The sequence below is a fragment of the Phoenix dactylifera genome, chromosome 5, assembly GCF_051530095.1.
Source record: "Phoenix dactylifera cultivar Ajwa chromosome 5, Ajwa_hap1_PhDact_Kaust_v1.1, whole genome shotgun sequence".
NCBI classification, from domain to species: Eukaryota; Viridiplantae; Streptophyta; class Magnoliopsida; order Arecales; family Arecaceae; genus Phoenix; species Phoenix dactylifera.
In genome coordinates, this window is record NC_143194.1 from 21,051,572 (window position 1) to 21,067,941 (window position 16,370).

Sequence of the window (16,370 nt, forward strand, 5' to 3'; positions counted from 1 at the left end):
CTTTTTGTGTAGGCACCATATCATGTGCTGGTGAACATCTATAATGATGAATTTGGTTTACATGGCCTGTAGATAGATTTTATTAACACATATACATTGGGTTAGCACTGCTCTAATAGTTTTTATGTTCATAACTGCTACTAATAATATTAATGATCATATACAAGTTCCTTAATTTGACAATATTATGCATGGCTTGAAGGAAGGAACCATTACAAATCTAATCTTTTCATTTTACGACTGATAGGGGAAGTCGAATGAAATTTTGACTTTGCACAGTAGGCATCCATTTTGATTGTCCTTTTTAAGATTGTGCAGACTTTATGTAAAGTCACAGTACTGATGCCTCAATACGAATTAGGCTAGTAGAATATAGTTTGCTTGTTGGTGTTGATATAGCAAAAGTTAGATGCAGTAACATGTTTCTGAAACCAGGGAGGAGACAACGGAATAGGAACACTACAATCGGATGAACAAAGATTGGAATACTTGTTATCTCATTCCTCTTTGATAATACAAATATTTATAGAATCTGATCATAAAACAGATCTTTTATTCTTGGAAACTACAAGCTAAATTAGAGGGATAAGAGAGAGAAACAAATAAATTTAAACTAGCCAAAAAAAGCAGCAATCACAACCGACCAAATCTGAAAATTATTCTCTTCAACAGATTTGGTCTTAAACCGAGATTGAATCAGATCAAATCTGATCCCACTAATCACGGAAGGATTCGTGATTTCAACACTCCCCCTCAAGCTGGGCTATATACATCGAACAAACCCAGCTTGTCAACCAATTTCTCGAATGCAGGTTTGAAGAGTCCCTTTGTTAGTAAATCTGCAGCTTGTTCAGACGAAGGTATATAAACCATACAAATCGTTCCTTCTTCTATCTTCTCTTTGATAAAGTGACGATCCACCTCAACATGTTTTGTCCTATCATGATGAACTAGATTGTATGATATTGTAATTGCTGCCTTGTTATCACAGTAGACTTTCATGGGTTCATTCTTCTCAATTCTGAGTTCTTTTAACAATAGTTTCAGCCACATTATTTCACAAATCCCATGGGCTACAGCCCTGAATTCTGCCTCCGCACTGCTTCTTGCTACAACTGCTTGCTTCTTACTCCTCCAGGTCACTAGGTTGCCCCATACAAAGGTACAATATCCAGTGGTTGATCGTCTATCTTTTACTGAACCTGCCCAGTCTGCATCTGTAAATGTTTCAACAGTCCTTTCCTCATTCTTTCTGAAAAGTAGACCACGTCTTGGAGTTCCTTTCAAGTATCTCAAAATCTGGTAGATAGCATCCATATGTTCTACAAAAGGTGCATGCATAAACTGACTTACCACACTTACAGCGAAGGCGATGTCAGGTCTAGTATGAGAAAGATAAATGATCAGATTGAGCTTGTTTGTATCTCTGTTGACATATAGTTTTTATAAATCTACCAAACCATGCCCGTGGGGATTGCTTCAATCCATATAGGGATTTCCTGAGTCTGCAAACTTTTCCCTGAACTCTAGCTTCATCAAAACCTGGTGGCAATTCCATATACACTTCTTTCTAAGTCTCCATTTAGGAAAGCATTCTTCACATCAAGTTGTTGAAGCTTCCAATCTAGATTTGCAGCAAGTGATAGGAATTGCTACTGGTGCAAAGGTCTCCTGATAATCTACGCCATAGGTTTGAGAAAAACCTTTTGCCGCTAATCTTGCTTTGTAGCGCTCAACCGAACCATCTGACTTGTATTTGATGGTAAACACCCATTTGCAGCCAACTGGTGATTTTTCTTTCGGTTTTTTCACAACTTGCCAAGTCCTATTTTTTTCTAGTGCTGACATCTCTTCCTCAATTGCTTTTTTCCACTCTGGAATTGACAAGGCCTCCTGAATAGGCTTAGGTATTTTTGAGGATGATAAATTTGCAACAAGAGTCTTGACCGATTTAGATAAGTGGCTATAGGCAATGAAATTGGAGATTGGATGTTGTGTGCAAGACTGAGCACCTTTCCTTAGAGCTATAGGAACATCCAAATCATTGCTAGTAGAATCAAAGTGTGGAGTAGAGTAATTATCATTACCTGATATCGGTTCAGATTCATGACTTTGCAGTTGGTCCGTGAGGTGTTCTACTATCTGAGGGTTATTCCTCTTTGAATAAACACGGAGCTCTGGTGGTGCTTGGAGTTGCTCATCTCCCCCTATCATTGAACTTTCTTGATTTGTTGAAGGTTGAGTAGGAGTAACTGGAGTTCTAGACTCGAATTCAGAAATGGGGAGAAGAGGAGAGGGGGTAGTTGTTTCCCAAAAATTCCCATCACTATGATGCTCCCCTGAGGGGAATTTTGTGAAAAAATGGTTGATTTTCAAAAAACGTGACATCCATTGAGGTATAATACTTATGAGTTTCTGGAGAGTAACACTTATATCCCTTTTGAGTAGGTGAATAGCCTAAGAAAATACACTTTCTAGCTTTAAGATCTAATTTGGTTCGTTCATAATCATGAATGTGAGTAAATGAAGTACATCCAAACACTTTTAAAGGTAATGACACGACAGCTCTATTTTTCGGGTAAGTGTTTTGGAAGACATTTAGAGGGGTTTCATAATTATGAACTCTGGTTGGCATCCTGTTTATTAGGTAACAAGCAGTAAGTACTGCATCCCCCCAAAAATATTTTGGAACCTTGCTTATAAACATAAGGGCTCTAGCTGTTTCGAGAAGGTGGCGATTTTTCCTTTCGGCAATCCCATTTTGTTGTGGGGTTATAATACATGAGCTTTGATGAATAATCCCTTTTTCTAGAAGAAATTTTCCTAAGATAAGATTGAAATACTTACGCCCATTGTCTGTTCGAAGAATTTTTATACTTGTATCATATTGGGTTTTTATCATGGAATGAAAGTTTTTAAAAACATCCTCAGCTTCTGATTTTTCTTTTAAAAGATAAACCCAACATAATCTTGTATGATCATCAGTAAATGTTATGAACCACCTTTTTCCCGTTATGTGTTTAATCTTAGACGGACCCCAAATGTCACTATGAATCAAGGTAAAAGGAGAAGATGCCTTATAGTTATGAGATGGAAATGAAGAACGTGAATGTTTAGCAATTTGACAAATGTCACATTGAAATAAATCTGTATTACGAAACAAAGTTGGAAACAAATTCTTTAAATACGAAAAATTTGGATGACCTAGCCTACGATGCCATAACATTATTTGTTGTTCTCTAGGAATAGACTCACAACTCATGGTTTGAGCTTGTTTATTCAAGATGGCTTCTTCTTCGAAATAGTATAGTCCCTCACGTTCTTTAGCATTGCCAATCCTTTTCCCCGAAATCAGGTCCTGAAAAATGCACATAGACTCAGTAAAATGAACACATTTTAAATCTCTAGTCAATTTACTAATAGAAAGAAGATTGCAAGTTAAATTAGGGACATGTAAAACAGAGCGCAGATCAATAGATGGACTAATCTTAATAGTCCCAACTCTGGCAACAGTTGAAAGAGATCCATCTGCAATTTTTACTTTGAAATTTTCTGAACTTGGTGTATAGGAACAAAACAATCTTTCACACCCAGTCATGTGATCCGTGGCCCCTGAGTCAATAACCCAAGGTTCAATTTTGCTGCTCTTACATGCTGAAATAAAATTACCTCGTCGAGCAAGTAAAGAACCCGAAGAAGTGGCTGCTGCAGGGGCAAGAGTGAGCAATTTGTACAACTGCTCTAATTGATCCTTGGTAAGGGAAAGCTGCATGTTTTCAACAGAAGGTCTAGGCAGTGAACCCTCGGCTGAACTCTGATAGCTAGCAGTGTCTCGAGGATTCGATCTTATGTCCTCTCGATACCCCTGTCTGCTGTCGTCTCGGTTACCCTGCCTTGCAGGCCGTCCATGCAGTTTGCAGCACTTGTCCTTGGTATGATTTGGTTTCTTACAATAATCACACCAAACATTGCTTCTCCTATTTGGTCGAAATGTCTCCTGTCCACGAGCAGCAAGTGCTGAAGTTTCAGTCAGCAGGTTCTTTGATCCCCCGAGCATGACTCATTTTCGGCTAGCCTCCCTGCGAACTTCAGCAAAGATCTCAGCAATCAATGGTGGGGGCTTTATACCAAGCAGGCGACCTCGTACCTCATCTAACTCCGGATTCAACCCAGCTAAGAAGTCATAAATCCTCTCCTTCTCGATTTGTTTTCTGTATTTCTCAACATCTCCAGGTGTTTCCCAATCAATTTGAACAAACAAATCAATTTCCTTCCATAGCCTTGTGAGTGCATTGTAATACTGGGTAACATCTTGTTCTCCTTGTCGTAAATCACGTGCTCTATTCCGAAGCTCAAACAATTGAGCCAAATTCTCAAGATCGGAGAATGTCATAGTTAGGGCATCCCAAAGCTCCTTGGCTGTAGCATAGTATAGGTAAGATTCCCTAATGTCCTCCTCCATAGAATTAACAATCCATGCCATTACCATGGAATTTTGAGCATCCCAGGTTGCGTAGGCTGCATCTCCTTCAGTCGGTTGCTTTGTTGCTCTCGTAATGTAGCCAAGCCGTCCACGTCCTCGGATAACCATTAAAGCGGAACGAGACCATTGGAGAAAATTGGTGCTATTGAGACGGGTTGTGGTGATCTGTAGAGGTGAGTTTTCTGGAAAGTTTGCAGACGGCATATTGACGGTGGTTGTAGTGGGTGCGCTTGTAGGGTTGGTCCAGAAGTCTCCGTAGAGCCTCTGGACTCCTCATCCCTGCGAGCACCGGTCATGGCTGTTTTAGCCATTCCTCTGTCTCAAACAACCCTTGGCTTTGATACCATGAAACCGGGGAGGAGACGACGGAATAGGAACACTACAATCGGATAACAAAGATTGGAATACTTGTTATCTCATTTCTCTTTGATAATACAAATATTTATAGAATCTGATCATAAAACAGATCCCTTTATTCTTGGAAACTACAAGCTAAATTAAAGGGATAAGAGAGAGAAACAAATAAATTTAAACTAGCCAAAAAAAGCAGCAATCACAACCGACCAAATCTGAAAATTATTCTGTTCAACAGATTTGGTTTTAAACCAAGATTGAATCAGATCAATCTGATCCCACTAATCACGGAAGGATTCGTGATTTCAACAGTTTCTATATAGAACAGTACTGAGGAGTGTTCTAGTTTGAATACCTTATGGATTTTGGTATGGTGCTATAGTATGATATGGTGGTATGGATTGGTATAATACAATACTTAAACCCACAATTTTTTTATTTATTTTATTCACTTTTAGGAGGTGGCTATTTTGACCCAAGTGGTGGAATGAATATTGTTATGCTGGTTTGAAGTATTGAGTTGATACTTTTGATTTTCTATATCGTGCTACCTATCCTCATGCTCAAACACATCCAAGTAACTTGGGTTGGGCTTAAATATTCCAAGGATCTTGAAATGTAGATCCTGGTCTGGAGAATCAGATATAGATTGTGATTCAGTGAATTTCGATAGTTTTACGCTTATTAAACATATGTTCGCTGTGAATAAATTTAAATAACACATACAACAGATGATATAATATAAAACAACCAAACAGACAATAATTATTACGGCAAAATCAAATGACACTGAATCTGGCTCTGTGCACTCCGTAATTGGATGTTTAGTTTAAGCTTGCACGAGGCTATACACATTTTCCATGCAGTTCTCCATGTGTAAGTCTGGCATTGTGTTTCATTTTGCTTGGTCCTATAGATGAACTTCCTTATTTCCAAAATCTGCCTTCTTGTTGGCCTTTTTCCAGAACTTTAAAGAGTTCTTTTGGTTTCCATGACCTTAACTGTATAATTGTAAGGAGGTGCTTCCACTTGTCACCTGGTCTTCTAGGTTCATGACAAGTTTGTGGCCTCGTGCAAAGCTTCCCTTGATGTGAATTCGTCGTCTAATTTTTAGGACTTCTGGATTAGGTTGAGAAGTAGGTATAAATTATTCCTTTAACCTGGGCTGTAAAGTTTGACATGTGCACCATTTGTGATTGAAAATGAACAATTGCGATCTATTCATGTCATTAGACCAAAATGAGCGGCTATTATGCATCAATCCAATTAGATTTTCTTTTAGAATTTTTTGGGAATCTGAATTTGTTAAGAGAGGAAGAGGGTTGTTTGATGTTCAAGGAGAGTGTATGTTTGAGATTCAGAGAGAGAGAGAGAGAGATTTATGAGTTGAGAGTTTGATTATTTTTTCCCCAATTCCATCTGGTCTCAATCCTGTCCACTTTTTTCAGGTAAAACGATCCCATCTGATTAAAGATACTTAATGCCATTTTAGAAAGACCAATTTTTCAGGATTTAGGAGATGGAAATTAAAAGCCTGGTTTCTCATGAAGTCTAGTTACAACATTTTCTTTTCCCTCATTTTTTTCTAAAAATCCTGCTGTTTTCCTGTGTATGAGATCACATGTGAGTGTGCATTGAATGTCCTACAGTCAGTCACCTAGACATTCTCTTTTTATGTAGCAGGGGATTTTGATATCTGATCCAAATAGACAAGAAAGCTTGTTGATGAGATTTAATATCTCTACAAAGATGATTCATCATCTCTGGTTCTTTTCAGATCTTCATTATAAAGAATCTTCTGGCATTTGCCAGTCCCAAGAGGTCCATACTGGAGCATTAACAGACAGCTTGGTCCTCCCATCTCCCTACCTGCTTGCTGGTTTAAGATAGAGTTAGGTTATTAGATATTAGAATATGGGTGGTCGGTGTTTTTTCTTGTAATATGGCTTTAATGTAGATAACTTCTCAAGTCTCTCTCTCTGCCTTACCTGAGTCTCTTAAATATCAAAAGGAAATGGATTGGTTTCTTCTTGGTCTTCCCTTTCTTTATTGCCATGTCTATTGCTTTGGCCCCTCCAAATGGTATATACGTCAGAGCCACTGATCGGATTCAATAGCAAATATAAGTGTAGGGTGATGGACTTGTCTGCTTATGCTTACCACTATGGTTCAGTTTCCCATCCCTTTCCTATGAGGACTTTTCTTAATGGGCATGATTGGTGTGGATGTCCCCACCACCAGCCTCCCCTCTCACATGGTTGTCTACTTGTCTTTCCTTCTCTTTCAATTATTTAACTACTTAAAGTTCATTTGAAGGCCTTTCTAGCCCACTGTAAAGTTCATTTGCCATCAGATGGATGAAAGCTCTATGAAGTTAAGGACCCCACCATTCTCATCTCTTGTCGTGGTGTTTGCACTTGCCACTCCATGATTGGTATGTAGTTGCCCCTTTTTTGTGTGAGGTCCTTTTCAGAGCTCTGTTTCTCAATGTTCTTTCCTTCCATTCTTCATCTGAATGTGAACATGGTTTCAAATAATGTTTCTTTAAGTCAAAAATAAACATTAGTAAAAAAAAACTCATAAAAAAATAAACATTAGTTTCCGTTTTGTTTTGCGAAGATTCTTGCATTTTGTTGAATTGGTAGATTGGGACCTTAGGCAAATTTAGGATAGACAAGGAGTAACCTTCCCCTGGTATTCCTAAAGGCTTCCAACCCTAATGAAGGTGGCATTTCTTTAAAGAATACAATCATCAAAAGACTTCACCATCAGGCCAGTTTTCACCCTCAGGAAATTATAAAACAAGCAGGGTAAAAACACATCAGTTTGGCATGTTAGCAATGTTTAGACAACTTTCCTTTAAGACAAAGCTTGCAGTAACCAGTATTTAATTCCTATTCCAGCTATTGAATCCACTTTGTGGTCTCCTTTGCTGTTATTTTTACGTAATGAGTAATTAAAGGCTACATCCTCCTACTTTTTGCAACAAAGTTCCAGCAGCTTTGTGTTTCTGCATTTTTTTTTTCTTTTTTTTATAAAAAGGACAAAAAATCGAGCCTTTATCTGTTGCTTCTAGCTCTTAATTTGCTGCGAACCTGCCAACTTTTTCATAACTTTGGAGTTCAAACCGATGTTTAGTGAAGGGATTATGCTGATTCCTGCACTTACATAGATGGTTTTCATCATTAAATCTGACATTTACGCTATCTCAATTTGGTGATCACAAGCCAATGCTTGTTCGAGATATGGTTCTTTTCTTTAACACGAGAAATCCAGGAAATTCACAGTACGTGCTCGAACTACATTCTCCAGCATGACTAATATTCTTGGACGGTTGATCTGATAAAAAATTCTTGGTGATGTAAGTCCATATGTCAGTCAACAATTTGGTGCCATCCGCTTTGACTTGTCAGATGAAATAAGCTTAAACCTGAACAATCTATGCTTATCCCAGGCTTCGTGCATCCTAAAATTATTCTACTAATGAAATTGGTAACATGAAATTTTAACGATTGGTTGTCCCTATGCAATCACAAAGTCTTGTCGGCTTTTGGAGAATTATTGTTAAGAGTGAAAGGACTTCCACTTGCTCTCCTACAAAAAGATCAGAAATTTAATGGGGGAAGGAGAACTTTTCTGCCCAGAAAGAAGACAAAGATCAGCATTACTTATTGGCAGATTTCACTGCATCACTGAATATCCTTTTATTACTCTATTCTTCTTATAATTGATACGTAGGAACCGGACACTTTTCATTCTTCTCGTTTTCTACTCTCTCTTCGAATAATTTGACTCTGTAATTTGTTTCAATTGAATAATTTTGAATGGCTAAACCTTCTTCCCTCCCCCCCCCCCCCCCCCCCCCCCCCCCGCGTTCATCTCGATAAATTAGTTAAAGAAAAACATTCTCATGGACCAACTTTTTCTTTCATGCCGCGCGCGCATTATGTGGGGACAGTTCCTCTAAGAGAGCCTCGAGCTTGTTCCTCTTCCTCTCGGCTCTTTTTTTTTTTTTAATTTTTCTAAGTGTACTCGTGCTTTTTCTGTTCAGTGTGAGGTGAGGATCTGTGCGGACGTGTATTTAGTCTCACATCGGTTATTTGTTGGATAGACCTTGGATATTTATACAGGATCAAGAAATTCAAATAATACCTTCTGGCTAGCCATTTTAGGTGAGGTCCTGAGTTGTTATAAATGATATCAGAGCGAATTCGGCCTATAGCCTATGTAGACTAGGAGACACTGTAGCCGGATTCATGGAGGCTGACTACGGGCCTATCGTGGTGTTTGCGATTAGTTTGAATAGATTTGAACTCTTAACCTGATGAGAACGTATCGATTATTCGCTGAGGAGATCTTGAGTATATACAGGATCAAGAAACTCAAATAATATCTTCCGGCTAGTCATTTTGGGTGAAGTTTTGAGTGAGGAGATCTTGGGTGCTTATACAGGATTAAGAAACCCAAATAATATTTTCAGACTAGCCATTTTGGATATTCTTATAATAATATATTAATTTTTTTAAAAAATACAATAATACAAGATCTTTTCGTTTTCCTTCTCAGAAAAAAAGTGATTCGAACTTCTCCTTTTTATCCAATTACAGGGCTCTGACATCAGCCATCGCCTTGCAGACGGGATGAAGAGGCTCCGAAAGGCTGTGCACCACAGCTTTCTTGCACCTGCGGAGAAGTGCAGAATTCTACCGACCACCCCCTTGCCCAACCATTGCATGCGTGATCACTCTACCAGCGTCCCAGGAACGAAAAAAAAGAAATGACCCAGCTCTCAATGAGATGATGACTTGAAAACAACCACCCCAGGTCACGTGTGACGCCTCGTCTATATCTCCACTGTTACGTGATGGGATGTGGCAACCCAGGAGTCTGACATGAGGCCAAAGCCACACATATCTGCTTCCTAATATTGTAATTTGGAGGGCAGAAGCCCAACAAATATCATGCAAGTACACAGCCTTTTTCTTTTGGTTTTTCTACAGCTGTGTTGCCTTTCTTTAAGCACATGGTTTCGCCCTTCGGTGGTGCGAGCCTTCGGTGGCTGGCCCGCGCTTTTCAAACGCTTATATAAGGAGGGGGGGCTTGGAATGGGGAGGGAAGGTTCTGTATGAGAGAGTGGGAGCGGTGTGAGGAAACGCGTCCTGGAAGTTTCGTGCACCTTCCAGCAAATACATGGTTACCCACATTAGCTTCGCTACGGTCTATAAATTCTCAGCTTCGATTGACATCTCTTCTCATAACTAGCAAAATAGCCCTTGTTGCAGTTCAGCTCTTCGTTTTAGTTTGACCACAGATTAAGGAAGCCATCGAGCTTGGAAAACTTTTCCGCCCGCTGAGACCTGCGTCTCCTTCTCTGTGTCGATCTCATCAAGAAGAGCGGCTGCCTCCGTTCGGCAGGTCTTTTTCGAGAAAAAGCTGCCTGTGGTCCTTTTCTGGGACCTTTCTGTGGTTTCTCATAGGAAAGGATTCGAACGTCTGTTAGTTCTTCCATACCCCATAAATCCTCGGCAGATCTCGAAGTTATTTTCTGCATAGCTCTCTCTCTTTCCTTCCTCTGCTAGCCCTTTGCTTCAGCATATCTTTCAGACGTTTTGGACCGCCATGGGAGGCACCCTGGAGTACTTTTCTGGCTTGCTGGGCAGTGGTCACGAGAAGCACAAGAGGAAGAAGCAGTTGCAGACCGTGGAGCTCAAGGTCAGGATGGACTGCGAGGGGTGTGAGCTTAAGGTCAAGAAAGCCCTTTCTTCCATGAAAGGTTTGATCCTTTTACCTGATCTCACTCGTCACTACTGGGTACTGGTTCTTTTTTATTTCTTATTTTCTTCTCTGAAAACTGGTTTCTTTAATTTGCAGGAGTTCAATCAATAGACATAAATAGGAAGCAGCAGAAGGTGACAGTGGTTGGCTATGTTGAACCGAATAAGGTCCTAAAGAAGGCACAGTCCACAGGGAAGAAGGCTGAGATCTGGCCTTATGTTCCTTATAACTTGGTCACCCATCCTTACACTGCAGGGGCCTATGACAAGAAGGCTCCCCCAGGCTATGTTAGGAATGTGGAGTCTGTTTCAGTATCATCCAGCCAAGCCAGCAAACAAGATGACCAGATCACCAACATGTTCAGTGATGACAATCCAAACTCCTGCTCAATTATGTAAGGAGCTCACATCTGTCTAAGCTCCTGCCATTCTAGATCATATTAGACAAGAAACAAGTTGACAGATGACATATTCTCCCCCCCATATATATATATAGTTTGTTCTTTTTATTGTGCTGAAGAGGTCTGGAAGAGAGTTGCAGCTTTAATTAGGAGCAGGGAGGAGGGGTTTCTGCCCAGTACTGTTCCTCTTTAATATTTTCTTGAGAGCTTGTTAGTTAAATGCTTCAATGCTACTATACAATATAGAATGTAGACAAGTCTCTGCTGGGTCCGGTTGGAAATGAGCTGTGGATTGTTATATGACAGCTATGTTTTACGTAATGAGATAATCTGTCCTTGAGCAATTTCTTTCCCTGTCTGGCTGTGTGATGCCTTGCCGACAATATCCTTGGGTTCTGTACCAAATGTCATATGACTAGATACGTGAATGATTGGTTCACGGGGATCCAAATCAAATACAGTGCCTGTCTGTGGAACGTATATAACTGCTTTTAAAAATTATAGGGAGGGCTTTTCTCCAAAATATATATATATATAATAATTTACAAAGTAGTCACAGATTATTCTATTACATTTTGTGAGTGTGGAAAATTTCAACAAATTTGTGAAGTATTGATTTTCCTTGTGTTTGCTTAGACGAATCCAAATTATTTAAACTACCTATTATACTTGTACATATCAAGTAAAGATAATTAATAAAAGTTCAAGCAAAATACCTTCTCTCCAACGAAAACATATCCTAATACTACATAAAAGCAAAAATACATTTTCCTAATAAAAGTTCACAGATTATTCTATTACATTTTGTGAGTGTGGAAAATTTCAACAAATTTGTGAAGTATTGATTTTCCTTGTGTTTGCTTAGACGAATCCAAATTATTTAAACTACCTATTATACTTGTACATATCAAGTAAAGATAATTAATAAAAGTTCAAGCAAAATACCTTCTCTCCAATGAAAACATATCCTAATACTACATAAAAGCAAAAATACATTTTCCTAATAAAAGTTCACAGATTATTCTATTACATTTTGTGAGTGTGGAAAATTTCAACAAATTTGTGAAGTATTGATTTTCCTTGTGTTTGCTTAGACGAATCCAAATTATTTAAACTACCTATTATACTTGTACATATCAAGTAAAGATAATTAATAAAAGTTCAAGCAAAATACCTTCTCTCCAACGAAAACATATCCTAATACTACATAAAAGCAAAAATATTTCCTAAATTTTGAATGTCATAATACTGCTAATCAAATTTCTTGATTATGTACATCATCCCCAATTTTACTATACTCTTCTTGATCCTAGGATTGTCATCGGTATCTTACAGTTTGGTAATAGGATTGTCAGTACTAGAACCTCTAGACCCGAATGAACCCGATCATGAGTATTTGGGGCATGGGTCTAAAGTCAATTGATTGAAACTGTGGGACTAGGTCTCGTTTTGAGGTTTTTAGATTCAATTTACTCTAAACCTACCTAAAGTACCCACTTTATTGTAAATACGCACGCATATATATATATATATATATTAATTTTATTTGTATATTGTTTAATTCTTAAACTCTTGCATATGAAGCTTTATTCTATAACTTACAGTATAATTAATAAAAAGTAATGAAATGTTAAAACATATTTAGACATTAAAATTTGACATTAAATAAAATCTATCTTTTAAATTTTCATTCAATCATTTCTATAATTAATTGTCAAGTGCTTGTCATTCATGATTTAAGTTTTGTAACGTATATTGAATGTTTCCTTGATTAACTTCTCATGTATGAATTATTTTAGCTTAATTAACTCTTCTAGGTATAATGTTTGATACTCGCTTGAATACAATCCTTGCTCGATCGAAACTCGGTATATATTTTTACTGCCCACCTAATATGTCAATGGATCATGTATGGAATAAGAGTGAGACTAGAATATCCAAAGGCTATAGATCTAGTTTCGCAAAACCCGTACCTCACCCAATAGCATCCCTACTTAGCAATTGTAATCTTTCTATCTGTCCTGCAAACTCTAACCCTAAAGCCCTGTTCAACCCCATCAATTTGATAGTTGATGAAAGGCAAAATAGATTATCCTACTCCAGTGTGGAACCACCCAATTCCTGCTAAGCGGGCCCGACCTCGGGCCCTACCGAAGGCCGAGCCGGCTTCGGGCCCTACCGAAGGCCGAGTTGACCTCAACCAAAGGCCAATCCAATCTTAAACCCCGCCGAAGGCCGAGCCGACCTCGGCCAGAGGCCAGGCCGACCTCGAGCCCCGCCAAATGCCGAGCCGACCTCGGCCAGAGGTTAGGCCGACCTCGAGCCCCGCCGAATGCCGAGCCGACCTCGGCGAGAGGACAGATCGACCTCGGCCCTATCAACCTTGATCTCGTTAAAGATTCCGTGGATCCTTAGCACAAAAGGAATGGTTCCTCCTCAAGACCTTATATAGTCGACCTCAACGGCCCTGATCGGCCTATCCGGGCGGCCAAGCGGCCAGATCATGCCACGTGGCAGACCCAGAAGCTCCCACGAAAGATCTTTCTGGATCGCGGTATTAAAGGCCAGTCATCATGAAGGCCGTCTCGGAGGGCGGAGCATTGATGGTTGACTCCTCGCATACCATCAGGTAACGCTTCGAGAGGAGCGCGCATACAATGCATTGAAGAGCCCCCCTCAACTACTTCCTTTTGAAATGACATGGCAGATCCTCAAAATAAATTTAGAAAGATATTTTCCGAATCCTCCGCCAGCGGGATCGCTCTCCGTGATTCATGTCACCTCTAGCTAATGGCCAGCTGATCACAGATCAACCCAAGACTTCAGGTAACGGCCAAGACCCTCACTCTATAAAAAGAAAGTAGGAAAAGGCCTTCGGTAAGCCATTCTAGGCCATTAGAAGCAATTCAAAACACTAAAAAACCTCTCCAAAAATTCGGCTAACTTAGCCATCAGAGAGCCTTTGCTGAAATTTCTGGCTAAGGCTTTGTGCAGGTACTCCGGAGCGCAGGAGGTGGCTCACTTTCTCCGTCCCGGTCGGCGTCTTCTTGGCTTCCTCCGGCGTGGTCACTCTCAGGCCAAATTTCAACCCCAACAATAGCCATGATCCTTCATTTACAATAATCAATTTGTCCAAAAATAAAATAATTGATTCAGCATTTTAAAATTTAAAATTTAGTAAAAGTAGACCATATCCCAAATCTTTAGATGCCACAAGCTTTTTTTTTTTTTTTGAGCAAAATGGTGAGAAGAGCCACCACAAGGAGCCACATACAATTGCATGTATATTGTAACTGTACATACATATTTACATATATACAATGCAGATGCATAGAAATGTATGCCCAAGCATATTTGATGAGCTAAACATTGTCATCTAATTCTAACAACTTCCTTCTCTCTATTTAAAAAAATAATCATTTCCTTGACATACAAAAAATTGATGCCAGTAATCTTATATATTTTAATTTAAAAATTACTTCCTAAGCCAACAGAAGATTTGACTCTCAAATATCTGGACATTTTCTCGGTAGATAAAATTTGAGGAGTCAGATTGGTTGTGAACCTCCTGTACTCAGCTTAAAGTTAGGTTTTGCTAAAATCTTGCCAACACCCAATGCCAAAAGACAATATTTTTTTATTGAAAAAATTACAAAAAGAACCTTATAATTGTACCCGAGTTTCACTCGCCCTTCTCTCTTGTTTTAAAATTTTTAATTAGTTTCTTTATGTTTATTAAGTGATACAACATAGTCCCAAGCCCTACCTGACATCAAACACCATCAAGACACCATCTAAAATGACACAATAATGAATTACCCTTGTCATTTTTAAAAAAAAATATAGTAAGAACAAAAATTCGTATAAAATTTTAAGGGTTTCTTGAGCTCCGCTCCGAGCTTGGAACATGATCTTCTCCAACGGGTTCATCTATGGTTTATGCCACGGTAGATGCGGTGGTGCTTCCAGGTCTTGATCACGTCTCCACTTGGTCGAATTATGGCACGCTTTTTAGTTTCTACTTACAAAAAGGATAGTTTTCTCTTCTTTTGTTCTTTGCTTAGAAAAATACATAGAACCTCTCTTGTTCTCCTTTTCTTTTTCATTTCCTCCTAATTTTAGAAAAGGGAGGGAAGATGCCTGCCCCAAGATTTTATTAAGTAAATCAATTAAAAAAGTATAAACAAGATGGTGCTAGAATTGTATCTTGGAGAGGCCAAATATATGAAGGGAAAAGAATAAAACATTATAATTGTACAAACATCGCAATTGCTATACAAAGCCATAGTATCCAATCATTCCTTCATCATAGGCTAGTATGATTTTTAATTTATACTGCTATTATTGTAAAGATATAAAAATATTTTAAGTTATTTTGAGTTTGTTATTCTTATGTTACTTCATCAAGGAATCAAACATCTTCTCTAAAAAGAATAGATAGTACACATCCTATTAAACATCGTATAGAACTTTGTTGTGTTCCACAATCATATCATCACAAAAAAGGGATCAGAAATGATGAATATGACTTTTTATCAAGCAAGAAAATGAAAACAAGACTTACCTGCGAGAGAAGAGAGACGTCGGGAAGGATCAAAGCACGTAGGAACTAGAAAAGAGACGTTCATTGAGCCTATATCTTATTAATTTTTCTTAATAGTCAAATTAGGTTGTTTGATGTAGGTTTTTGATTCCTGATTTGCTAAGAATCCTATACAATAGAAACTCTAACTTCCATATTAGAATATGATTCCGAATAAAATTACAAAAAAAGAATATAGTTTCCAAAGAGCATGTTAAGCAAAATGGAAACTTTGGGTACAAAGTGGAGAAATAAAAATCTAACAACTCAGAAACTCATCTAGAAAGGCTAGCTAGAAGGTTATTATTAGGATTTCTCAATCCAGTATAATCATCCAAGATTTACTCAATTGCATAGCCGATGTGACACAAACCACATGCCTCCATGGGTCAATTAAATTCCATTGGGCCCGAGAATAAGAGCCCCCGTCATAGTAGGCTACCCTAGGTGAAATATTCTTAAAAAGGAATGCTTGATAGAAAGCAAAACAAATTGGTTCTCAAGCATGCCCATGTCAAGCAATGGATGTTATCAGAACATGAGAATTGCTCCACTGCTTGTGGTTGTGGTCTTACGTGCATTCGTGGCCACTAGGAAGTTTTGAGTTTATGGAGAGCTGAGTTCAAACTTGGTTCAATCAGAGTCTATGGGACTCCAAACTTTGGAGACCATTTTAGGAAGAGATGAGCTCGAGGACGTGGACCCCTACTCAGCTAATTCATAACAGATCACATATGTCTGAAATTAATTTGTTTCGAGTTCAAATCGAGTGTAAG

The 16,370-nt window shown here is 38.7% G+C and overlaps 2 protein-coding genes across 2 annotated transcripts; one reads left to right on the plus strand and one right to left on the minus strand.

The window, feature by feature from the left end:
• Nucleotides 1-4,060: 4,060 nt before the first annotated feature.
• On the minus strand, nucleotides 4,061-4,591 carry LOC148703460 (uncharacterized). The gene has a single exon (XM_088722983.2). It carries the CDS (start codon nucleotides 4,589-4,591, stop codon nucleotides 4,061-4,063), a length of 531 nt encoding a protein of 176 aa, XP_088579109.2.
• Nucleotides 4,592-9,444: 4,853 nt separating this feature from the next.
• On the plus strand, nucleotides 9,445-11,356 carry LOC103713321 (heavy metal-associated isoprenylated plant protein 23-like). Its single transcript, XM_008800204.5, has 2 exons — nucleotides 9,445-10,610; nucleotides 10,709-11,356. Exons 1-2 carry the CDS (start codon nucleotides 10,457-10,459, stop codon nucleotides 11,008-11,010), a joined length of 456 nt encoding a protein of 151 aa, XP_008798426.1. The 5' UTR covers nucleotides 9,445-10,456; the 3' UTR covers nucleotides 11,011-11,356.
• Nucleotides 11,357-16,370: the final 5,014 nt, after the last annotated feature.